This window comes from Gigantopelta aegis, chromosome 6 (genome assembly GCF_016097555.1).
Source record: "Gigantopelta aegis isolate Gae_Host chromosome 6, Gae_host_genome, whole genome shotgun sequence".
Lineage (NCBI taxonomy): Eukaryota > Metazoa > Mollusca > Gastropoda > Neomphalida > Peltospiridae > Gigantopelta > Gigantopelta aegis.
The window spans coordinates 66,999,975-67,027,642 of NC_054704.1; the positions used below are offsets into that span (position 1 = coordinate 66,999,975).

The 27,668-nt window shown below is 34.6% G+C and overlaps 1 protein-coding gene across 1 annotated transcript; it reads right to left on the reverse strand.

The window, feature by feature from the left end:
- On the reverse strand, window positions 1-27,538 carry LOC121376073 (protein SDA1 homolog). The gene is made up of 21 exons (XM_041503854.1): window positions 27,382-27,538; window positions 22,963-23,067; window positions 20,330-20,428; window positions 19,788-19,970; window positions 18,934-18,999; window positions 18,089-18,181; window positions 17,231-17,299; window positions 16,776-16,877; window positions 15,906-15,978; window positions 14,510-14,613; window positions 14,135-14,192; window positions 12,592-12,650; window positions 11,872-11,948; window positions 11,233-11,330; window positions 10,116-10,192; window positions 9,223-9,349; window positions 8,051-8,130; window positions 5,540-5,727; window positions 4,516-4,600; window positions 1,955-2,110; window positions 1-126 (listed from the first exon to the last, which is right to left on the reverse strand). Exons 1-21 carry the CDS (start codon window positions 27,469-27,471, stop codon window positions 76-78), a joined length of 2,040 nt encoding a protein of 679 aa, XP_041359788.1. The 5' UTR covers window positions 27,472-27,538; the 3' UTR covers window positions 1-75.
- Between the last annotated feature and the right edge of the window lie 130 nt (window positions 27,539-27,668).

Genomic DNA, 27,668 nt, shown 5'->3' on the forward strand with positions numbered 1-27,668 from the left:
TTTCAAGAAATAATTATGTATTTATTGTTATTTACATAAATATACATTGCTTTGTCACAAATAAACCAGAGTTCATTATTTCCTCCCAGCCTTGGCTCTCTTCAGAAGGGAGTTTCTCAACGCAATCTGAAACAAGAAAATAATATGTATATAGTTTGAAAAGTGAAACCTATCATGACCACATGTGCTTTCTTACAGACAAATCAGCACATACCTCATCATGTGATATATCAGTTATGGTCACCAGGTGCACTGATTAGGATGGAGAAAATCCCAATGGATTCACTATTCTAAGGGGGATCAATCTTGTTACCTATATGACTTTATATACTCAAAGGCAAAAGTTATTGTGACATGGATTGTTTAGAGTAATAAATTTGTGATTATTTATGAATGTAAACCAGAGAAAATGTGCATAAAACAGCTCAAAGAAATGCAACCAAGCAGTTGTTGCAGCGATTGCATGCTTTGTGCAAGAAACATGGAATATTCGGGAGAAATGCTGTCCAGCATTCACCATAAAAGGCCAGACATTCAGTCGTAAATCATTGCCACTGTGTGCAGCTTCAGAAGTCCAGAACTCAGAAAAACACCATTACTGAACTGTTTGATGCAATTTTGTCATGCCACGCCTCAGTGAAAATGACAGATGGTGAGTCATAGGGATGCTTGAATCTGGGACCTCGCAGCGTGATATCACATGTCAATTCAACATCCACAGAAACACCATATGGCACTTATGGCAACGATATCAACAAAACAACCAGGTCAGGGACCGTCCCCGTAGTGGCCGATCACCCGTGACAACCCCTTGCCAAGACACATGGATCTGAACCACGCATCTGCGAAACAGGTTCCAGCCAGCAACCCTCACAGCCCTTACCATCCCTTTCTCCAGTGTTTAGTGGCCTCAATGGGACGATGGTGCCAGGCCTGTATCAATGCTCGAGGTGGACACACTCGCTACTGACTGTGTGAACTTCGCTGTGGGCCTTCTCTTGTTATGTGGCTCATTTGCATATGGCAGGTGTGCCCTTTTCATGGACTATTGCTCGTTTCCATACCTTTGGACATTTCTCTTTCCATGTTATAATGTTTCATACACAGCAGTACAAACTTGTCATCAATTATCTTTGTCTTTTGTGTGTCACAATAACTTTTACCTTTTAGTATACAAATGTGTACTAGGGGCAGGATGTATCCCAGTGGTAAAGCTCTCGCTGCGTGGTCGGTATCGGATCAATCCCCGTTGGTGGGCCCAATGGACTATTTCTCGTTCCAGCCAGTGCACCACAACTGGTATATATGCTATCCTGTTTGTGGAATGGTGTATATAAAAGATCCCTTACTACTAATGGAAAAATGTAGCAGGTTTCCCCTCTAAAACTATATTTCAAAATTACCAAATGTTTGACATCCAATAGCCGACGATGCATAAATCAGTGTGCTCTAACAAGCTAACTTTTAACCACTAAACTAGGTCCTCTCTTAATGATACAGGTTGTGGAGAATACCCAGATAAATCTGTTTTAGAGTTTGATTTATGTGACCTTTTATGGGAAAACCAGGCCAAAATTACAAATAGAAATTTGTGCATAATATTATTTATGTAACCAACACAAAAATTGTCCAATTTTGAAAATTCAGGATATTACATTTTAAAAAATCTTTATTCTCTGCTTGCAATATATATAAGGTATGAAATATATTAAATTTGTCTTTGAAACTATCTTAAAATCTCAACATTTTATTTTAAAACTTTAAACTTTCTCTGGTGAATAAAATAACAAAGTGGGAATAAGATTAAAAATGGTCAGGTGGATAGATTAAAAATGGTCAGGTGGATAGATTACAAACACCACAAGTTAAGAAAACAAAGGGAAACAATCAAGTAAATCAAGTAATAAAAGTGACCGACTGAAACCACAATGGGAGCACTGCCAGTATGAAGTACCTGTTTGTCTCTGAAGGATCGCTTGCCCTTGGATTTCATCTTTTGTTTGACCATCATAAAGGGCTTGTTCCTCGTTTTCTGTTTGTTTGTCGTACTTGCATTTGGATTCATCTTTTGTCGACCATGTGCAAACTTTTCTCTTCCTTTTCTTCCTTCCTAAAATGACAGCAACATTTTAAATTACAACAAAATGCAGGTGCATGTGCAGGAATATTAACAGGGGGTGTCTAGACTGTGGAGAGCAAAGCTTATACTGAGAAAAGTCATGCTCCCCAAGGAAAATATATACTGATGGAAAGAAATAAGGGAACATATCAAATTGTAGACCAAATTTAATTCACAACTAGCGTAGTAATGTCTGTATTTCATACCAAGTTATAATGTGGGATTGAATGGCTACAGTGTTGAATGTGTTGCCCAGTCAACTTCTGACAATATGAACTGATTTTTGATGCAGTCATTATTTTTTGTTGCTATCTGTGTGATCCTTTATTTCTTTCCATCAGTATTTTAAAAAGTGTTTCTACACTCATCTTTCAACATTTTGCTTCATTGATGAAATGCTTATTTTTTTAAATCTGTGGAACTGCTCTTCTTATTTAAAATGGATTGTTTACATGCTATTTCCAAATGGGACAGCCTGGATCCCATCTCCTCTGCTGTTTAGAAATATATGAAACATCAACAGTACAAAACAGGTCCATATTTTCAGCAAAGAAGTAGGACTAGCTTGTATTCTGAACATACAATTTACCATGATGGCTGTCTGTCCGTGTTAGGAACATACAACTTACCATGATGGTTGTCTGTCTGTGTTAGGAACATACAACTTACCATGATGGTTGTCTGTCTGTGTTAGGGAACATACAACTTACCATGATTGTTGTCTGTCTGTGTTAGGAAACATACAACTTACCATGATGGTTGTCTGTCTGTGTTAGGGAACATACAACTTACCATGATGGTTGTCTGTCTGTGTTAAGGAACATACAACTTACCATGATGGTTGTCTGTCTGTGTTAGGGAACATACAACTTACCATGATGGTTGTCTGTCTGTGTTAGGAACATACAACTTACCATGATGGCCGTCTGTGTTAGGGAACATACAACTTACCATGATGGTTGTCTGTCTGTGTTAGGGAACATACAACTTACCATGATGGTTGTCTGTCTGTGTTAGGAAACATACAACTTACCAAGATGGTTGTCTGTCTGTGTTAGGGAACATACAACTTACCATGATGGTTGTCTGTCTGTGTTAAGGAACATACAACTTACCATGATGGTTGTCTGTCTGTGTTAGGAAACATACAACTTACCAAGATGGTTGTCTGTCTGTGTTAGGGAACATACAACTTACCATGATGGTTGTCTGTGTTAGGGAACATACAACTTACCATGATGGTTGTCTGTCTGTGTTAAGGAACATACAACTTACCATGATGGTTGTCTGTCTGTGTTAGGAAACATACAACTTACCATGATGGTTGTCTGTCTGTGTTAGGGAACATACAACTTACCATGATGGTTGTCTGTGTTAGGGAACATACAACTTACCATGATGGTTGTCTGTCTGTGTTAGGGAACATACAACTTACCATGATGGTAGTCTGTCTGTGTTAGGGAACATACAACTTACCATGATGGTTGTCTGTCTGTGTTAGGGAACATACAACTTACCATGATGGTTGTCTGTCTGTGTTAGGAACATACAACTTACCATGATGGCCGTCTGTGTTAGGGAACATACAACTTACCATGATGGTTGTCTGTCTGTGTTAGGAAACATACAACTTACCATGATGGTTGTCTGTCTGTGTTAGGGAACATACAACTTACCATGATGGTTGTCTGTCTGTGTTAAGGAACATACAACTTACCATGATGGTTGTCTGTCTGTGTTAGGAAACATACAACTTACCATGATGGTAGTCTGTCTGTGTTAGGGAACATACAACTTACCATGATGGTTGTCTGTCTGTGTTAGGGAACATACAACTTACCATGATGGCCGTCTGTGTTAGGGAACATACAACTTACCATGATGGTTGTCTGTCTGTGTTAGGGAACATACAACTTACCATGATGGTTGTCTGTCTGTTAGGGAACATACAACTTACCATGATGGTTGTCTGTCTGTTAGGGAACATACAACTTACCATGATGGTTGTCTGTGTTAGGGAACATACAACTTACCATGATGGTTGTCTGTCTGTGTTAGGAAACATACAACTTACCATGATGGTTGTCTGTCTGTGTTAGGGATACATACAACTTACCATGATGGTTGTCTGTCTGTGTTAGGGAACATGCAGCTTACCATGATGGTTGTCCGTCTGTGTTAGGGGACATACAACTTAAATGATGGTTGTCTGTCTGTGTTAGGGAACATGCAACTTACCATGATGGTTGTCTGTGTTAGGGAACATACAACTTAAATGATGGTTGTCTGTCTGTGTTAGGGAACATGCAGTTTACCATGATGGTTGTCTGTCTGTGTTAGGGAACATACAACTTAAATGATGGTTGTCTGTCTGTGTTAGGGAACATGCAACTTACCATGATGGTTGCCATCCTGGATTCCCGATCATGCAGCTTTTTCTTGTGAACATTCTCTATAGCCGAGAGATTTGGCAGTTCACCACTGAAGTTAAAAAACAAAACAAAAAACTTTATTTATTTTCCACCCAGAGTGGTGTTTTTGAAGTTTGGTCATCATGTACAAAAAGCAAATGTTACCAAGTACATATGAACACAAAATGTACCAATGAAATAAAATCAAGCCAATAGAATCAAAGTTCAATAATGAATATTATTAGAAATATTTCATTCATAAACGTAAATGCTGTTCATTCTTGTACATCTTAAATTTCATGTATTAAATTATACACAAAACTCCTAATTGCATTCAGTATACTTTTTTAGTGTGGAAGACTGCAGCGAACATTTTATTCAGTCTCGTGGTATGATTCACTATTCAAATTTCAGAGATCACCACACAATTTTAAAACAAGTAGTAGTTGCTAATTAATTTTCAATTGACTAGAAATATTGCTACTCAAGATTTTGAAAACAAATTGTTCCCTGGATTGGTGTATTTAAACACATAAGGAGATGAGGGGTAAAAATTCCTTATTTTTTTACATAGTTGATCCTGTATTATGAATATTTAAAATTATTATTAAAAAACTGACCCACCTATTGGTCAATCTCATAACAACTACTTTTTTAATCATGTAACTACTTGTTAATCACTTGGTTGCTCAAATAGTAAATAGTATTTTTTTTACACATTTTTGTATGTCATTATGACATGAATTGCATTTCCTTTATGTTGTAGAATACCGTTTGATAAATGTTAGCACCGCTATTGAAAGAGACAATACTGACGACTTGTATTATAAAGATTAGTAATAAATAAAATACTAAAATAATTTTTGTTAAATATATATATTTTGACACTCATGAACTATCCATGGTATCTGATCAAATGGAAGTGAAGTCAGATACAAAGGAAAGTTCACAGATTTTGTAAAACCAATATTGCATGAAAGTTTGTGCAGTATTCTATATTTGGTATGACCTTTCATTGTGTTCTTCAGTCTCTACATGCTTGCGCTTATGAGAAGGTTTCAAATCGACCTCCTTAGCAGCCTGATGTTGCTGGATCTTCTTAAAGTCGTCCTGTGTAAGGATACGACTAGCAGACACTTCCTGCGCCTTTACTTTCTGTTCTGTGGGGTCTGAAGGAACATTGTCTGCAGTTTTCACCTGGAATACCAAAAAATTTGTCCTTACAAAAAGTCTTTATTTTGTAATTTGACAGCTTTCACATGTTAAGCAATATGCATCAGTTAGTTGTTGATATTCACACATTTTTCACAAAAGTAAAGTTTGTTTTATTTAACGACACCACTAGAGCACATTGATTTGTTATCTTATCGACTATTGGATGTCAAACATATGGTCATTCTGACACTGGTTTTTTTTATAGAGGAAACCCACTGTCATCACATAAGGCTACTCTTTTACGACAGGCAGCAAGGGATCTTTTATTTGTGCTTCCCACAGGCAGGATAGCACAAACAATGGCCTTTGTTGAACCAGTTATGGATCATTGGTCGGTGCAAGTGGTTTACACCTACCCATTGTGCCTTGTGGAGCACTCACTCAGGGTTTGGAGTCGGTATCTGGATTAAAAATCCCATGCCTCGACTGGGATCCGAACCCAGTACCTACCAGCCTGTAGACCGATGGCCTAACCACGACGCCACCGAGGCCGGTCATTTTTCACAAATACACACCAACAAACATGATGTCTTGAATGTTAACTATTTTTTATATTTGATATGTTAAAGCCGCATACCCTAGTTCCATCCAGCGAAAATAAATTATAATTTGGTTAATCTACAAACCTGTAACACACTTAGATCACGTTTTTATCAAATGGAGTGAAAAAGCAGGTTTTATATCGATAAATACCATGGGAATCCCCATGTCCCAATTGCTTGAAATAATTTTGAAAGTTAGTATTCTGATGTCACCGGTAGAAGCACAACAATGCCTACGTCACGACAAATTTCACAGACTTGGGGTGCGTTCGTTTCACCTCTCCTGGACATGTTCCAACTGTTCTGTCCTGGTTGTATCTCCAGATATCGTAAGACTTAGCAAAATTATTGGTTTTAAGGGTTTGTAACGTTTTGTATTGAGACACTTACTTGTCTGAACTTTATTGTTACTGAAAATGTTCACGAACTGTGAAGAAAAATCTCACAAATGAACAGCAACAAATCGGATGTTGATTGCGCGAACTGTGCACGAGAAAACAAACCGAACCAAAATGACAACGGTCACGTGATATACCAACGTCTGTGACATTGAAATGGAAATATCCCCTCTAAAAATAGATTGGACCTCGCTTGCTTAACGGTTTTTTCTCGACAACACGTTTTGTGAAAAAATGCAAAAAATGCATTTCGTGGTTTTACAAACATCAGGATTACCGAAAAGCACTTCAGGTGAATGGAAATGTGTATTCTAAATAATAAAATGTAAGTAAAGTGCAATTTTATTTGTGAAAAATGGGGTTTAATAGCGAAAAACAACGCCGTAATGGTTAACAAATAAACGTAACTAGAGTGTGTCCCTTTAAATAGCAAACCTTTAGTGCAAACCATCATTCATTCATGAAAAATAGATTTTAAAATAAAAATCCAGTTAAGGTTCAAACGTCTTGTTCCTCAGCTATCTGGGCTGTCCAGGACAGGGGTTAAAGAGCGCGTATGTAAGAGAGAAATTTGGTGTTCAACACAGTTGTGACTAAAACCTCCAGCAGGGCTCACTAAATTAGCCAACTGCTCAGTTTTATCTAATGTAGCTACGACACTTAATATTTGGCTTAAAAACATATGTTTAAATAAGCAACTTTTAAATAATTTTGAAGGAAATATTCCACATATCTAAAAATGGTTAAAACTAATTTATTTCCAGTGTGACTCCTATTTAGTTGTGATGTGAACCCGGTACCTACCAGCCTTGAAGGCCAATAACTTGATCACTGTGCTACTGAAGCTTTTGAAAACCTGGATCTTGGTCTGGCGAGTACAGCAAAGAAAGTTTAAAGTTTGTTTTGTTTAACGACACCACTGGAGCACATTGATTAATTAATCATTGGTTATTGGATGTCAAACATTTGGTAATTCTGAATGGCAAAGAAATGCACTGAATGGAATGTGATAAAACTCACTGACTATATCTCTGTCGGTACAAACTACAGATCTGGCAGGTGATGACAAAAAACATGCACTGTAGACCCATATTCCGTGTGTTTTGAACTCCACAATCAAAAAGTAATATTTAACAAATCTTCGGCACATTTTATAGTACTGCTATGTGGTGTTAAAAATACAGTTATTTCAAAACTTGGTATTAATATCATGACAATCTTGATTACTAACTTATCATCATTCCACACATACATAATTGACCATGGAGATGTACAGACATCACCCTTATTATTTTTCCCCGATTCAAAAATGCCACCATACTAAGAAGCAAACTGAGTAAATGATCTGAGAAGACAAACACGAACCTCGTCTTCATCTGATGAGTGATGGACATCGATCCACTCCCCGTCACTGCTGTCATCATCGCTGCACGAATCCCAGTTATCTATAACAACAGCAAGTTGGACACATTGGAGATAGTGAAATCAATGCTTCTCTAAATTAATGTGAGTGATGGTCATCAAACAAAAATGCAAATTGAAATTAAGGTGAGTGACCTCCTACATTTCTGTATCTTTTAGTTAAACCTCCAACATTTCTGAATTTTTTAGTTAAACGTCCAACATTTCTGTATCTTTTAGTTAAACCTCCAACATTTCTGTATCTTTTAATTAAACCCCCAACATTTCTGTATCTTTTAGTTAAACCTCCAACATTTCTGTATCTTTTAATTAAACATCCAACATTTCTGTATCTTTTAGTTAAACGTCCAACATTTCTGTATCTTTTAGTTAAACGTCCAACATTTCTGTATTTTTTAGTTAAACGTCCAACATTTCTGAATGTTTTAGTTAAAACGTCCAACATTTCTGTATCTTTTAGTTAAACGTCCAACATTTCTGAATCTTTTAGTTAAACGTCTGTATCTATAACAACGCTTTTTGTTAAACCTCCTATATTTCTTTATTGTTTAGTTAAACCTGAGGTACAAACATCTTTGATGAAATAAACTCACTAATGACAACATATTTGTGTACCCATCAATGGTAATTTTGAAGTGATAATGTAAGAGCAATTCACAAAGTGGTATGTAATTAACATTGCTCCCAGTCTAAAAGTGAGTATTTGCATTTTATTTATATCTTGACTAGAAACGTGGGTTTTTTGGGGTTTATTAAACACTTTTTCTTTTCTTCTTACATCAATTATTGACCAAAAGAAAAAAAAAATTAATTTTTTTTTTTTTATTGAATGAGGTATAAAACACAATTCAGGGTAAGTAATAAAGTCAAATTACTGAATTGTTGATTAAAACACTTTTAAAATTTGCTGGAACAAGGTATAGTATTTGAATGTCCTGAGACGTAAAAGAAAAATTAGAAACAAATGTGTCACTTTATTAACGTGAAAAACATAGGCTCACATTATTACTATGATCACATTAATATCAGGATCTACGGGATATGAATTACAAAGGGACATAATTATTATGACATTATTTTAGAAACACACTGCAGTGACAATAAAAATATCAAACCTTTCTTATCTTCTTTTACTTCCTCTTGTTGATCAGGAAGACACTCTGTTCCAGGAATGAAATCCTTCGTGTTTTTCTCTCCATATTTTAAGAGGGTGAAATCCTTAGTTGCCTCTGTGGGTCGACCCTACAACAACATCAAAGAGACTGCTCTTATTAAACTTACATTATACAGTGAAACCTCTCATGACCAGACCCTCTGTAAAGCAGAATTTCCTCAATGCAGGATTTTTACAAAGTCCCTTTTTAAAAAGCAGTAAAAAACATAACCTCTCTAAACCAGATCCCTCTTAAAACAAGACTTTTGTCTTGGTCCAAAGGGTGTCCGGTTTAGAGGGGATTCACTGGAGTAGTATTTGGTTTTTGATGATTAAAGATGGTAGTAATGAATATAATCTGCTCTATTCATGCATCAAAAAATTGAACTTTATGTTAAAATCGCAGGTCCTAGTTTCAACTTGAGAAAATGGATACTTAAGTTTGGTTAATCTACAAAACTGTAACACATTCGGATAAAGTTTCAATAGAGTGAAATAAAGAGTCTGTGGTGTTAAAACGGGGGAAATACCCTTAAAAACTAAACTAGAGCTCGTCTCCACAACAGTCCTTTCTCATAGGTATGTGTGTTATTAAAAATATAAGAAGTGCAGTACTTGATACTGAAAACACCAGGATAGCCAGAAACACTTTGTATGTATGAAAATGGATATCTAAACAATAAATTCTAAGTAATATCTGATTTCCTTTGTCAAAAATGGGTCAAAATGCACGGTAGTGTTTAAAAACTAAGGTTGATTAATTAAAAAGATTTGTGGCACATTTTTAATTGCTTTTACAATACCCCCAACCCAAAAAGAAAAAGAAATGAAAGAAGAAAGACAAATGTATTTTACCCTGTCTTTCTTGTGTAGCATTTCTGGATTAGTTTGTCTGAATGTGGATATTAATGATCTGGCTGCCATCATCACAGCTAAAATACACAAAATAAAAAGTTTTTATCTCAATAACATTTCAGTATCAATAAAATAAACTTTAAAAAAAACTACAATACCTTAAAATAAAATGTTTATCATTAAAATGAAGAAAAAACAATATGTACATTATTATTAGCATTTTAATCTATACTTCTGTAGCGATGAAGGTCTATCATCACTACAGAATAACTACACCGTTAACCATTATGAGTAGAGAAAAGGAAAGGAATTTTCACAACACATCAACATTTGGTAACTGCAACATTTAGACAAAGACAATAAGAGAAAAACCCATTGCAGTCATAAAGACTACTCCTAAAGAATATTAAGGAACTTTTTTATAGGTACCTTCCTACAGACATGACAACACATACCATGGACTCAGACATACCAGCCATAGGACACTGGTACAAGGAAGGAAATGCTTTATTTAACGACACACTCAACACATTTTATTTACGGTTATATGGCATCCGACATATGGTTAATGACCACACAGATATTGAGAGAGAAAACCCACTGTCGCCACTTCATGGGCTACTCTTTTCGATAAGCAGCAAGGGATCTTTTACATGCACCATCCCACAGACAGGATGGTACATACCACGGCCTTTGTTACACCAGTTGTGGAGCACTGACTGGAACAAGAAATAGCCCAATGGGTACACCGACAGGGATCGATCCTGGACTGACCGCACATCAAGCGAATGCTTTACCACTGGGCTACGTCCCGCCCTGACACTGGTACAAATGAGAAAAAACAAATTGAAGGGTCCATCTAATGGTATTGATAATACCGTAGACAAGAACTTTACCACTGAGTTATATCCCAAACCCTTTGTAGGGAAATATAAGATTTTAATACAAGACTGTTGTGTGGTAGGTAAATAGTTAAAGAAAAAAAACAAACCTATTATGGAAATGGACATTAACAAAACAGCATCATATGACCTGTGGATGCAATATATTAGATGTGTTATGCCCACTGTGCTATGAAGATACATGTATACTGGATAAAATAAAAATAAAAAGCTACATTTTATTCTGTGTGATTTGTATTGCACCAGGTCCCTCAGCAGATCTTCACTCATTGCCAGTGGACACCGAGAACACATCTCACGAATAGCATTCAACCTGTAATAGACACAGTATGTTTTATATATAGCATTCAACCTGTAATAGACACAGTATGTTTTATATATATAGCATTCAACCTGTAACAGACACTGTAGGCCAAACTTAAAAAGTCTATTTATGCCTTACATGCATGTAACTACATACATTTACAATGCTTAAAAACCTGCATTTAAGAAAAACAGGCTTCATAAATTCGGGCAAGTATTTTCACATATAGATGTGAATCTATAATACACATAAGATACTGTAAACTGCACCTTAGCTCATGTTAGAGACATTTAAATTTTGCAACTAGAGGTTGAATATGAACGCACCCCCACCCCCCTTCCCCTGGGTTTACAGTAATAGTATTATATCAACAGTATTAAATGAAAATATTGTTTAGAGATATATAACATATGATTTTGTACAACAGTTATGAATCCAGAAACCGTAGATGATTTTTGATATATAACATCATTTTATGTAAAACATAACATCACTGTGAAATAGTCTAGACCTTTAAATGAGAACACCAAAGTGCAGGTGCTTATCTTACCCAACTGCCATAACATCACTGGAATTACGTTCAGTTATAAAGTTGTTAGCTATGGTCATCATGACCTCTTCCAGAATCTGCAGACAAGACAGAACATCAATCAGGTGAAAAATAGCGTAAGTTCATATCAAAGAGATATAAAATATAGAAGGTACATTTTAATCAAACCTACATAATGTAATTATGTTCATTATGTTCATAAATGTATTCTGAGATTCTGACGAAAGAAGGAGGAAATGTTTTATTTAACGACACACTAATCTGAGATTCTGAGAGTACAGCTACAGCAATACATGTCCCCTAGTAGACCCAACAAATGTTCATATCTATTAAATTCAAGGGTCATAACTCTTTCAAAAAATGGGTAAATCGTCATGGAAGTTAAATTTGATGTATAACAGTACATACGTAATAAAGCTATACACAAAATTTCAACTCATTATCTTGAGTCAGGAAAACAATTTTCAGTTTCTCATAAGTTCAAAAATGAGTCAATCACCATGAAATCAAATTTGATCTGTAACAGTACATGATAAAGCTTGAAAAAAATTGAAAAACTATATGTGGGACAAATGGACAGACAGACAGACAGAAGGAAGGAAGGTGACAAAACCTATAGAACCTTCCGGTTGGGCTGGGGACTAATAAGATGTAGTTCATTAGGTTAATTAAAAGTGATTAGTATAAACTTAAAAGTAAAACATTACTCGTAAGACTCACATCAGGTGGCACGAGTTCGTGACTGGCCTGTGCTGCGAATAACAGCAGTCTGGTGACCTCTGAAATCAAACATCAATACAGAATACATTAAATCTAAAATTACACAGTGGAACCTGCCTAAACTGGATCATCCTGGGAATATAATATTTATTCACTTTGGAGAGAGTTTGTACTTTGGTATTTTATTTATACATATTTATACCTTCCTTTGTCGAGGAAATAAAATCGGAAAACAAACCCAAAACAATAACCTGCATTGCACTGATGAGATTATATTTGTTTAACCATGAAATGACAACACATTTTAAGAACCTCATGTATAAACATTTTAATTCTCAGCTACATGATCGGTTTACAACATACACCTATATAGGGCTTATATAATTATCTATAGTTTATAAGTTGATCAATATGTTTTTAAAGAAACAGTTTTAGTAAATTGCTTAAAATAATGGTTCATCATATTGTAATGCAAAAGTAACTTACATTGCATTACATTGCATTACTACAGCCAAAAACAATCAAGAATAATGTATTGTTTATTAATCTAGTGACACAATGTGGGGAACTAAACAACCAAAATAAGTAGTTTTTTTCCCACAAGTTTTACATGCAAAACACCTAAATGGAATCATGTAGTAACCAGTATTGATATCAGTACAGTGGAACCTGCCTAAACTGAATCCTGATAAAACCAGATTCCTGTTAAAACTGACCACGTTTCGCAGTTCCATATTTTGTCCTATGTGTTCAATATTAAAACCCTTAATTTTCTGCACCAAACTGTTAGTGTCTCAAAAATATGAATTCAGAAGACAAACTTTAACTTAATAAACACCTGTCACAATGCTGACAGGATACTGAGCCATGGAAAAAGTCACTGATTAATGACACCCCAACACTGCCATTTCATCTCAAACAGTATTGCGACACTTGGTTTACAGTTTTAAAGAGGTAACCTTCTATGACTACTTATAACAAGTAACAGCAAGATATCCTTTATATATACTTTCTCATAGACAGAGCAGCACATACTACTAGTGTTTTCCCTAACTTGTTTTAGCATGGTGCAGCACCATGCCTCAATAGCCTAGCACCATCTTGCCTTAATCAGCGCCATGCTGCCCTGAGATTAAACAAGCCTTTTTCAGTAATTAATTCTAAAATTGCCTTTATAAAACACCAAAAAAGGTATTATTAATTAATAAAATATGCCTTTTATATCTTTTGCCATTCATTTATTAAAGCAAGCACATAAATTACATTAATGTTTATTTCAATTAATTTTTGTGTATTTTTAATGAAATACAAGTGCCCCGAAAATGACGAAAATGACCCAAAAGTGTCTGGTCTACCATGCCTTGCCTCATTTCTAGGGAAATCACTATGTGTGGTAAACTGGTTGGGATGGAGGAAAAACAATACTTCTATCACTGATCTCGATACCACCACATAACATTTAAAACTAAGGTAGACATATACCTAGTACTTAGCATCAGCGATAAATTAGAGATTTACAAACTGATTAAAATAATACAATTACCTCTCTGGTGTGGCTGTAGAAACCGTTTAATGTATGGGTAGAAGTTAAACAGCACTAACTGAAAAAAACACAAAAAATAATGAAATCAGTTTGATTTAAATTTTAGTTTAATTACAGATAAAAAGTTTAATTTTGGAGGATCAAACAATTTAGCTGGGGGTTTTTTATTATACTAAGCAACTACTAAATTCCATGTGGATAAAGGAAGCTAAATATTAGGCAATTAGTAAATGAATGTTGCAGTCAACATTGTATTGGTCAATCCCTAATGTTAATACAAACATTAATAAATATAGTTTAAAAAAGAAATTATATATCCAATAATATAAAATTATTAGAATAGAAACACATGTTTTTACTAGCAGTTAAACATACCTGATGAATCCCTATTAATCTTGATATAAAGTCTATCAACAGCAATTTCACTTCAAACCGTTCATTACACGATTCCAACTTCTTGAACAATTTTTCACAGAAATCTAAAATAAATACATCTTTCATTTAAATTATAGAAACAAAACAAACAAATATAAAGATTTTTCAGTTTTGAAAAACAGGTCAGGACATCAGTGAAACTGACCAAGTCATGAAATTAAAAGCAAATCTACTTTTACTTGTAAGAAGACAATAATGTGTAAATCATTTATCTAAATAAATACTTATGGAGACAATCGCATGCATGTCTGCTGATGATTATTATATCTCCTCTGCCAGTTGTAACATGGGGCTTGTGATAAGAATATTGGTTTCTGGCAGGAGTCCATTTGTAGATGGTTTTTCGGACATGAAACTTATGTAAATGAATCCTTGAAGCGAGCTTCAACATAATTTTGTTTATTGCCATGACCAGTAAATATACATATTATTGATTAGTGTACACATGTCATTTATATATTTATTTTTCTATTATTGGGTATGTTTTAGTACAAATTCTGTTGTATTATATTACTGTAAATAAATTTAAATAAAATTAAAATAATAAAAAAAGTTATAGTTCAATCAGTCTACTAATTTTACTAAAATTATTATAAAATTCACTGCATTTTATTTTTTGTACAGTGAGGTCAATCCTCTCATGATATATATTACGTCACGAGATGAAATAAATGCAATGTTACATATCAGAATGATGTACTGGTAATTACCAGGTAGCAACGGCCTCTATCTCCTAAATGACTAATTAACCAATGAAAAGGGTACATTACAGTCGAGGGACATGTGCCAGCTGGTTTTTCTAGCACAGATTTCTGGCAACTTTCTACCAGTTGACTGAACTAGAAATGATCGCGTTTTATAAATCTTATCTTGGACCAAGATGTTTACCTCAGAATCTATCATTAACATATTCTCAGTTTGAATACTAAAATTGCTGGTGTCTTTTCAAAAAGAAATAAGACATTACACGTTATATGAAAAGGTACAATACAACACTGCAATATATCAAATGACAAACTTTAAGGCAGAAAAAAAAGGAATATTTATTTCAAGACACTACAGCATATTTTAGACTTTTACACACTGAAAAAGAAAAGACTGCAGACAATAAACATGTATTTGGAAAAATCTCCATAAAATGTACAGTTTACTTATTTATTTTTAACATAAAATGTACAGTTTACTTATTTATTTTTAACATTTTTAAAAATAAGTTATTAACAATTTATTAAAACATACACATTTTCTTAAACAACCATGTAATATATAGTGGAAAGTATCTAACACTGAACATGTCCTTTTCCGTTAGTGATATCTTCTTACAGTTCCAACATACCTTGTGGATCATGTATCAAATGAAGAGCAGAAAAGCTGAAGACTTCAGGTTTGGACTTTTTCTTTTTGTGTTTCTGAAAATAAATGTGAATTGTAAACTGATGGCTAGTGTGTTCTGTATTGTGATTGGTTAATTACATTATTTTTCTGGGATCAAATGACATCATTAGAAAGTGACGTCATTAGCAATAGGAACAGGCTAAGTTGACAGTTCAAGGGTCTACAGTTAGATTGTAGTCAGGTATTTTTTCAAGAAATACCAAATATACAGTAAGTTCCGTAGAAAAACGATTCAGTTTACAATGGACATAACCATATGGAGTTTTTAGATTTGCAGGTGTTATTGCCTATTTGATGCCCACAAATGTTCCTTGGCAACAAAATTTTGCGGGATCAAATAGACAATAACACCCGCAAATCTAAAAACTCCATATGGTTATCTCCTAAATGAAATGAATAAATGAATGAATGAGTGCATGGGCGACTTTTGGATGAATCAACGTACTAACGAATGAACGAAGATTTAATTCCAGATTTAACCAAATTTTTTTACATTTTAAAAAACCCATACTGCTCGTTTGCTTTTTCTCCATTGAATATGATCTTATTTCTACCCAATCCAACAGCTCTTCCTAAATGTTAACTTGTTACTGTCCACTTCCACATCACAGTCCATGTCTCTCCAAATCCAACAAATGCTTGTCTTTTGTAGAAACCTGTGCTATGCAACTACCATACCAGAAATTTCAGTGGTTACATCGGTCATTGTTTGGAGGCACCGTTAACCACCTACTACTTGAAAAAACCCAAGAAAGATGTAAAAAATTAATGAATGCATATTTAGTAATTGAGAAATAAAAATGAAACATACTTTTAAAAATTGAAGGGCTCTGGATAATTTCTTTTGTCTTTTTTTTGTCTTTTTACCGACTCTGTGACCAAGCTGCAGCTCTTTGGCTGACTTCTCAGGTTTCTAAAAACAAAGAATAACAGGAACTAGTACACTGTATACTTCAAACAAGAACATGTTCATGGCAACAAAACTGCTTTTCCAGACAACATTTTCTGCTGGACTCCCCAGTCAACTATTTTTAATTAGCAATCTACAAAACTGTATCCAAAGCGTATTTATAACTATTAAGATTACTCAAGAACCACTTGATTACTACAGATTTTAACAAGTTCTTCGAATTTAGAATGGGAAGGCAAATTGAATGAGACATTTTAGGCATCTAACATATGGTTATTTCAACACTTGGTTGAGACGGTGAGGAAAGAAAATTGCCTTAAGTCTTTAATTCACTATTTAGTCCAGTAAGTGATTACCTCATCATCACTGTCATCATCATCGCGAGTATCTTTGCCCAGAAAGAACTTGACAGCTGCTACCAGAATCTGGAACAAACATCGGTAACAGTCAATAAACTCAACTGATAATGCGATATCTAGTATGTATACATTAGTCTTCAAGAACATACATAAATTTATTTAACATTTTATAGTAAACAAGCCAATTCAAAAGCTAGTAAGGTCTAGGTACCTTCCTCACTCCAATACCTCCTCTAGCTAAATATTACTGCACGACAGAAGGGCTAACCAATTCCAGAAATTGCTCATCTTGATTAAAGCTGACACAGAAAAGCTCAGGCTAGCTCTGCCACTCGCCAAATTCACCAATTGCAAATTTTAGGACCAACTGGCAAATGTTATTTTAATTTGGCAAAACAATTCATGTAATAATTGGTGTTTTGTTGGAAAATAACTGTGGGTTTTGCTTCGTTTTTTTTTTTTTTTTAGATAATTTGATGAAATGTTTTGCTTACCCAGAGCTAGCCCTGGAAGTGGGAAAAAAGTGACAATACTGCAAATTTTTCTTGATTTTTTATGCTTATGTCCAATTTAATTTCAAGTATCCGGTACCCTATTCTGAGTACCTGTGCAACAGTTATCTGTGTTATCTGTACAGTGAGAGAGAAATCAGAATAATGGCATTACACCTCACCACTGAGCAGTTAAAACTCACTCTTGTTGGCATTCAGCATTAGGAAGCGAACCCAGCACCTATCAGCATTAAAGCTGATGGTTTAACAATTATGCCACTGAGACTGACAGTCGTTATCTTATGATCTGATATTCACCAATATACGCATGAGTCGATACAAAAACAAATTCATCAACAGATACCTTGGCCACTTTTGAAAAGCAGGCCGTTGTTATGACGTTCACAGTCTTTGCGTCATTCCACACATTTCTTCTGTACAATTCAATCATCACGTCCTGAAAACAAGTCGAAGCATTGGTTTGTGAGATTATGCATCTATACACTTCACACACAATAAGGCATCTCATAACTTTAGAATAAGCGAAACTAGATACACATCAGCCAGCCATTTGTCACAAACACTTGTTAGTCTGGGTTTTTATCCTATACATTTATTTTCATGAGTTTTAATAAATGTACAAAAATTAGCCATCATTACAAAAGTCAATATGAGAGGGCAGGACGTAGCCCAGTGGTAAAGCACATGCCTGATGCATGGTCGGTCTAGGATCGATCCCCGTCAGTGGGACCATTGGACTATTTCTCGTTCTAGCCAATGCACCACAACTGGCATATCAAAGGTTGTGGTATGTGCTATCCTGTCTGAGGAATGGTGCATATAAAAGATCCTTTGCTACTAATGAAAAAATGTAGTGGGTTTCCTCTCTATGACTGTGTCAAAAATGACCATGTTTGACATCCAATAGCTGATGATTAATAAATCAATGTCTTCTAGTGGTTTCGTTAAACAAAACAAACTTTTCCATTACTATAATGTCCTTTGAAAATCTGATTTTAAAAATTAATTACTTTAAATTAACAGTTGATACATTTCACATGCATAACACACAACTAAAACAAAGATAACAATTGGAGATCAATATTTCATGCTAAAAGAATGGGAAAATATATCTGAATAGCATCTGAACAGCAAACGTTTCAGTAGCATGTTACAATAAATCTTATAAATACATATATATGTTTTTACCAATGACATCTTAGCAGCCACAGCATTGCTGTCTCGTAACATTGTGTACATGAAGTTCTGTAATGTCTGAAATTAAGAATACAAAAAAAGCAATTTATACTTATTTAGTTACAAAGTTCATTATATCTAGGCTTTAAAAATATGTTTGAAAAATTTACTTTCATTTGCATAATGTATAAGAATACATCATTTAAACACATTAAAAACATCTCAGGATGTACCCTGTTGACAAATCCTTGATCTGTCTCTACATCTGTGTGACAAAAAGGTGGTAATATATACTGATGGAAATAAATAAGGGATCACACGAATAGTAACAGACAACCAAAACTCTCAATCCATAGTGTTAGAAATTGACAGTGCTACCGACTGCTACTTAACAATCCTGACATTCAATCCCACATTATTAGGCTAGTAATTAATTAAATTTGCTCTACAATTTCATGTGTTCACTTATGTCTTTCCATTAGTACACATGTACGTATTGTATGCCTACCACCTAAAATCATCAACAAAGAATATTGTAACTTTGGTTTAGCAACTTTATGATAAATGATTATCATAAAAAGAAATTTACATTACTCTAAATGTAAAACTGTAAAACTGTATTATTGCAATACGCAAAGGAATAAATCAGCAAACTCGAAATACTGGAAGTCTGAGATAATATTCTTGTTGGTATTAATTAGTTTATAATGTAACAATTTCACCACCATGAGATAACCTAAAGTTGCTCTCATGATTAGAGGTTGAGATAACAAACAAATCTGACTTTATTAATTTTAAAATCTTACTTAAATATTAAAAAATACTGTATTAAAAGATGTGTAGATATAAATGATGCCAAAACTCACTTTGTTAAGTTTGACATTTTTGTGTTTGGAGTTGACGTTTTTGATATCGTTGACGATGTAGCTGTAGAGTGTTTTCCTCAGAACCTTGTCCTGACACCGGAACAGTTGGAAGAACAGCTCAAGTACGCTGGTCGCAGCCATCAGGTTCTTGTTTCTCAGCAGAATTAGAGCTTTAACAAGACACTGGACAAAAATATATCACAGGATTAACAGATCAGTAGGATACTATAGCACATGCTATTTTTGTGAACATCATAGCTCTACATCGAGGAATGTCTGCTTTTTCCGAGACAAGTAGTTTTGGATGTAGAACAATATATTTTTACAATGTATTGACATACCATATACCTCTGCTGTTTACATCTGTGTAGTATTTATACCAGGGTTTTGGGCATGTAGTATTCACACCTGGATACTTGACATGTAGTATTTATACCAGGGTTCTTGGAAAAAAAAAAAAAATATCATAATCTACCAGTCAAGAAAATGTAGATGTATATATCATACACACATATAACTAAAAAAAGATTAGTCAAAAGTACCAGTCTCATTGTTGGATCTAAAACTGTAGAATGTCTTTGAAGCAATTCTTTAAGTTGTTGTGGAAACTCAGAAAGCTCAGCTGAATAACACTGAGAAATCTGGAAAAAAAGAGAAAGTTTTATTAAACAGAAACAAAAAATAGAAATGTTGTTGTTTGCCACAATGGAATAACAAACATCTATACAAGAACTTTAATAACACAATTTATTTATTTGAAAAACCTATTTCAAGCTATACTGTACCAGTGGGAAAACATTTACAAGTGGAGAGTCACTGATTCTACACTAACCAGAGACCTGAGAATATGAGGTGAAAGGTTATTTAGGTTACCTGGAGGTTACTTACCTGTAGTTCCATTTGAGGAGACTGGGTTTTTGTTTGTCAACATGATTTGCTTACAAGATATGGAACATTATCTACCTACCTCCTCCGACACACAATATAAACTGTCTGCGTTATATAATATATTTCACTGTCTTTGCAAATTTAATAAAGAGAAACTTCCAGTAATATATAAAAATTAGTAAAGTCATCATTGTGTACAGTACAGCAAATCGATCAATTTTTTATTATTATTAGTCTTTAGAATATTTTGATCATTTAAGCATTTAGAATAGATGATAAAGATCTGTTTGGTATACATGAGGCCCTATACTCCACTTATGATTCACAGCGCTTGCTTATCAAGTTCAAATACACACCTATATTTCTTGCTGTATTTCTTCAAATAGTGACTCTCTTTCAGTGTTCTCGCTGGGTGAAAATTAAAGGAGGGCAGCCGCTCGGCACCACACCCTTCAAAAAAACAACAACCCCAAAACCCACACCAATAAACAAAAAGCAAAAAAAAAAAAAAAAGGGGGGGGGGGGGAGAGTAGTTTGGTTACCATATTGTTGTGTGTTGGTAAACTTTGAGAAAAGACATACTCCTTATTTTGCCTACAAAAAAGTGCAAAGGGGTTTATAAAAAGACTCGTCTTTTAATTGAACCGAAGATGATATCGGTCTGACATTCACGGGCAGTTCCGGTTTTGCTGGACCGATCAAAGTTTTAATATTATTATTTTTAATAAAGATTTCAAGATATACAAAAAACAATAAAGAATTTTGTAAAGTGATCTCCTAATGTCAGATACATTTTTGTTATTTCCATCTTCATTGAATGAATCGATCGTTGTAATAAAATATTATCGCCAGCTGATAAAAAGTAGTTTCGTTTTTGTAAAGACGGTGTATATATTATTTGGCACTCAAGATAAATGATTTTAATGATAAACACTACCACTTCCGTTGTTTTTATAAGTGTTCATATCCCCTCAAAATGAAAAGTTTACAATATTTTATAAAGAACGGCTGAATAAACAGAATAACAGAAAGTAAAAATCATCAGTTTCAACCAATTATATCTGCAACTGAGGACAAAATATCAAACGACAGTTAGTGGAAACAAAAGACAGAATGACCGTTCTGATCACGTGACAAATTTGGCGCCAAATAAGAGGGGTTCTTTTTCATTCGGAGATTGCCAAATCCGTAAAAAATAAAATGTTTTCATTGCTTACATAAAATATAACTTTTATTGTGTCTATCAAACATACAAATATTGGACAAAATAGAGGCTGTTAAAAATACTGTTAAATTACGTTACGGTAACGGTCGTAAATGTTTCGTCAATTGCTTTTTCGTACACAACACGGTTTGTTTCCTTTGATGTCCAGTGTGCAGACTGATCATAGTTTTTTTGTGTGGAAAAAAGTGCATTTGGAAATAGCAGAGATAGGTGCTGGAAAATAAAGGGGGCACTCAAAAATAAAGGAGGGAGGGGAACGTGAAAGGAGGGCGGCAAAATGGAATAGTGGGGAGGGGTGCCCCGCTTAAATGGAGCAGCGAGAACACTGCTCTTTACAACTAATACTGAACAAATTTACCTGTCTTGATTGTGGGTCATCTTGTCCCTCAAAGCCAAATCCATAGACATATGGATAACACGTTACAGGTATGGGTGGGGGATTTGCCATGCAGTTTTCGAAGGTGTCCTGCTGTTGGTATCATTGTTATATGAAGGAGGTTTGTTAACAATTATATGTAACAATCTACGGACAGGTGGATCATAGAATGTTATTTGAAGTGTGGTTTGATATAACCATTTTAGGCCTCGATGGTGTTGTGGTTAAGCCATCAGACATAATTCTGGTAGGTACTGGGTTCGCAGCCCGGTACCCGGCTCCAACCAAGAGTGATTTAATGATTCAATGGGTAGGTGTAAGGCAACTACACCCTCTTTTCTCTCACTAACCACTAACAATTAACAACTAACCCACTGTCCTGGACAGAGCCTAGATAGCTGTGCGTTGTGCCCAGGAGAGCGTGCTTGAACTTTAATTGGGTATAAGCACGAAAATAAGTTGAAATGAAATGAAAGGTTCCTTATTTTAGGCCTGGAACCATAATTAACACAATAACAGAGCAAAACAAAAATACATTTCCACTGAAACTAATGAGACTGTGATATTTTTTCTGCACATCGAGCATACAATTAAAAAAGAAGATTACTAGTCTGGCTAAAAAAGGTATATTATTAAAACTGAAGAATAACATTTTCTAATCTAATATAAATCAGGCAGGGACTAACCTGGGCAAGAAACATGATGAGTTCATCAAGTGTTTTTGAATATTGTGATGGTTTAAGCTGAAAGATCTGCAGGTTGGATTCATAGTGTCGATACTGCTGCAAGAACTGGAAACAACAAATCAAATCAAAATAAATTTAACATATCTTACCATAATTTCATTTCATATCCATCAATAACATTATTGGAATTATGAAAACTGCCACTGCAACATTGACCTGTATAAACTGTGGGGAACATAATCATGTAGGTTTGGGCGAAAATTAAAATGTTATCATTGTGGTTTGTTTGGATGATTATAAAGGAAAATTTTGTCAACGCATGGATATGTATTCATTGTGGGCAGATTAAAGTAGTGTCGGAAATAGAATAAAAATTATTTTTGTCAATTATTTCTTTCATATTAAACTGACAAGTAAATATGTTGTAAATACCTATTTAATGATACTCTACCTAATTTAGCATTTACTTGTTTGGGCTCTCATTGATGTACAAGGTGGTGTTTACTCTTGAAATTAAAATTAAAATGTTAGTAGATTTGTGACTTTTACTGAAACAGACTATAACACATTTTGATCCATATGTGTCAATTTCATTTACCCTCAAACAAACTTTTAATTTAAAACTGCAAGTTAACTGATTATTTTGAATTGCAGCATAAATTATTAATTATGATCAGCATATTTAGTGAACATAAATTCAATATAAGTACAGTAGAAATTTATACAATTGTGCAACCACTTGAAGGTGATATATCAGAAGTTATATGTGAGCATCTGTTTGTGATAAAGATTCTCCAATAAAAATGTGTTTTCTACTAGTAGATAAAATCATTTCCTATAATCATTTATGGGCATATAGTTAAAGGTGTAGTCTTTAAATGTTAAAGCAAAATTTAATAAATGCATCATTTGCAATAGCTGTCATTATGCAACTTTGAGATAGCACCTTTAATACCGGTATAACAGATCACAAACACAAAATGGTTATTGACAGTTTTGCTCAAAAGTTACTTATAAATGTCTACAAATATTTTGTTTTGGAGAGGAATAGGGGTAAACCATCATCAGAAACGGTCCCTCACATATAGTAACAGCAGTGAAATTGACATATGTTGACCAAAATTTGTTATAGTCTGTTCCAATAAAGTGCACAAATCACCTGTTTACTGACATATTTCTTTTAATTTCAAGAGTAAACACCACCGTGTACATCAGTGAGAGCCAAAACAAGTAATTAGGTAGACTATAATTAAATAGATATTTACAAAATATTTACTTATCTGTTTAATATGTAAGAACTAATCGACGAAAATAATTTTTATTCTATTTCCAACAGCACTATAGTTAGTTCATCCAATGTGATTAAGGAAGAGAAATGCCAGACGTTTCACTCCAAGCCTGTTCATCCCCCAAAATTTATGTCATTCACCCCCAATTTTGTACCAGTTCGCCCCCACAAAAAATCCTGTTCGCCCCCACTTGGGGTTTGGTGTGTCCATTTTTTAATCTAAATAAAAAAATATATATTAAAATTTATGAAACAGACGTTTGATTGCTGACAGCAATATTGTGTAATGTCATTTAATAGTGGAAGGAAATTCAAATTCAGGTAAAAAGAAATTCAAATTACATTTTGGTCCTTACTTTAAATAAAATTTTAAAAATATATATGTATAAATATATAATATTCATATATTACAGGGCTTTTAGATTCTGGAAGCCCCAATACCATGGATAGTGATATTCAATGTTGGGCAAGTAAATAACTACTATTGCCATGCCCGATGGCTAGTGAATGTTGCAGTTAAGTCTATTTTGTAAATATGAATATCCTGACCCCACCCCAACCCTCAATGTTAATGTTTTTAAAATATAGCTCCCTTTTTAGGTGACATATCTGATTATTACTATTATTTAGTAAAATTGTATTAACTTAAAGTAAAGTAGTGCTAGTTCATTTTTTTTATTGTGGCTAGTAAATTAAAAAAATCACTGACCCCAAAAAATTCTAGTCTAGAAGCCATGTATATATAAAGGGTTTTTCGCTATTAAACCCATTTTTTCACAAATAAAATTGCACTTTACTTACCGTTTATTATTTAGAATATACATTTCCATTCACCTGAAGTGTTTTTTGGTAATCCTGGTGTTTGTAATACCACAAAATGCATTTTTCGTATTTCTTAAAAAGGCACGCGCCTCTGAGAAAAAAACGTTGAGCAGACAAGGTCTAATCTATTTTTAGAGGGGATATTCCCATTTCAATGTCACAGAAAGAAAGAAAGAAATGTTTTATTTAACGACACATTCAACACATTTTATTTACAGTCAGACATATGCTTAAGGACCACACAGATTTTGAGAGGAAACCCGCTGTCACCACTACATGGGCTACTCTTCTGATTAGCCTTAAGGGATCTTTTATTTGCGCTTCCCACAGGCAGGATAGCACAAACCATGGCCTTTGTTGAACCAGTTATGGATCACTGGTCGGTGCAAGTGGTTTACACCTACCCATTGAGCCTTGCGGAGCACTCACTCAGGGTTTAGAGTCGGTATCTGGATTAAAAATCCCATGCCTCGACTGGGATCCGAACCCAGTACCTACCAGCCTGTAGACCGATGGCCTACCACGACGCCGGTTTCAATGTCACAGACGTTGGTATACCACGTGACCGTTATCATTTTGGTTCGGTTTGTTTTATCGTGCACGGTTCGCACAATCAACATCCGATGTGTTGTCATTTGCTTGTTGTTCATTTGTGAGGTTTTTCTTCACAGTTTCGTAAACATTTTCATTAACAATAAAGTTCAAACAAGTAAGTATCTCAATACAAAATGTTACAAACTCTTAAAACTAATAATTTTGCTTTTTCCTAAGTCTTACGACATCTGGAGAGGGGATACAACCTTGGGGGGTGGGGGACACAAGCTATATTGTTACCTTTATTTAAATAGAGTAGGAAAAAAATCTTACATTTTCATCCTGGGGAGCGGAAGTGCCTCTCCAACTTTGACTACTACTACTACTACTACTACTACTACTACTACTACTACTACTACTACTACTACTACTACTACCACCACCACCACCAATAATAAACGGTGCATCTAATTGCTAATAACAATAGGTTAGGCACTAGTACCCAGTTCTGAATAGCAAATGTGGGCTAATTGCGGTTTATACAAAATATATAAAATTTATTATTTCAAACACTGTAGTATAGTCAACATGGTCAGTGTCGTCTTATTCCCATTCAAGTATCATGATTGCTGCAGCAGCCACTTCCTAAACAGAAGCACCCATATTCGTAAAGTAACTTCCTGTTCTAAACTCATCCCTTTTGCTGTCCAGGACAGAACAGTTGGAACATGTCCAGGAGAGGTGAAAGGAACGCACCTCAAGTCTGTGCGCAATCTGTGAAATTTGTTGTGACGTAGGTATTTTTGTGCTTCGAGCGACATCCACCGGTGACATCAGAATACTAACTTTCAAAATTATTTCAAGCAACTGGGTCATGGGGATTCCCATGGTATGATAGTATTTATCGATATAAAACCTGCTTTTTCAGTCCATTTTATAAAAACGTGATCTAAGTGTGTTACAGGTTTGTAGATTAACCAAATTTATAATTTATTTTTGATGGATGGAACTAGGGTGTGCGACTTTAATTATCAAACATAATATTGGGGAAGGGGCAAATCAAGAAATAGATGGGGGTGAACTGATAATATCATATATAATATATGTTGTACTGTAGGTGAACTGACATTTTGGGGGAAATGATCAAACTGTGGATGATCTGACATGGGGCGAACTGGTTTTGGGGCAAAACATCTGGTAGTGGTACCCAATGAAGAGAGTCTCTGTGTCAAGAATGTGATAATGGAAAGTGTACCGCCCGTTCCCCCCATTAGTTATCAATCTAAAGAGGGATTTTTTGATGGGGTATATATAGAAAAGTGGGGCATGGGGCCCTAACCCTAACTCTATCCCTAACCCTAACCCTAACTCTATCCCTAAACCTAACCCTAAACTATTATAAATGATGGGGGGGGGAACGGGTGGAGCTCTTGCCATGATAATTTTACCTGGGTTTGTAATTTCCCTGATTTGCCTATGACACTGGAAGAAAACAGCTGTTCTTTAAATCCAATTAATCATTTAATGTGGGGTAACTCTAATGTTAGTTAAATTCAGAAGAGTAATTTATTGTAGTAGGTAAATATGTGGTTCGGAATTTAAGCAAAATCATGAAAATCATCAATCATTTTCAATCATAATCATCATACGGTAACGATTCATTTCATAGTGACGAGAGAAAAATCTCACTCTTTAACTTTTAAGTTTACGGTTTACAGACTTCAGCTCACGGAATCACCCTTTCACCACTTTTATATAGGAAGAGTATCGCATACCTCATCCTTGTAAGATCCAGGATCTCTTTTGATAAGATTCTGAAGCTGTGGAAGATTATTGGGAAGCTTATTTCTATTTCTGTCTGTCATGATAATGTTAATGTTTTAACACGGAAACAGTACACGTGCACAAAACCGGAAGTATGCGCCGGAAGTTTTGTTTATAAGTAAAGATAATTATTATTACTACAGAAAAAAAGAAACAATTTTTTTCTGTTTGTCAATTGCGAATTAAAGTAAATTGGAATATAAATGCTGTTTCAATAGCTTTAAATAAGACATGCATC

Excerpts from the sequence above, each read along its gene's own strand:
- LOC121376073 (XM_041503854.1), bottom strand. The coding sequence starts at position 27,471 with ATGACAGACAGAAATAGAAATAAGCTTCCCAATAATCTTCCACAGCTT. Across the intron at positions 20,429-22,962 it reads TCATCATGTTTCTTGCCCAG|ATTTCTCAGTGTTATTCAGC; the intron begins GTTAGTCCCTGC and ends CTTTTTTTCCAG. Across the intron at positions 11,331-11,871 it reads AGTGATGTTATGGCAGTTGG|GTTGAATGCTATTCGTGAGA; the intron begins GTAAGATAAGCA and ends TGTCTATTACAG.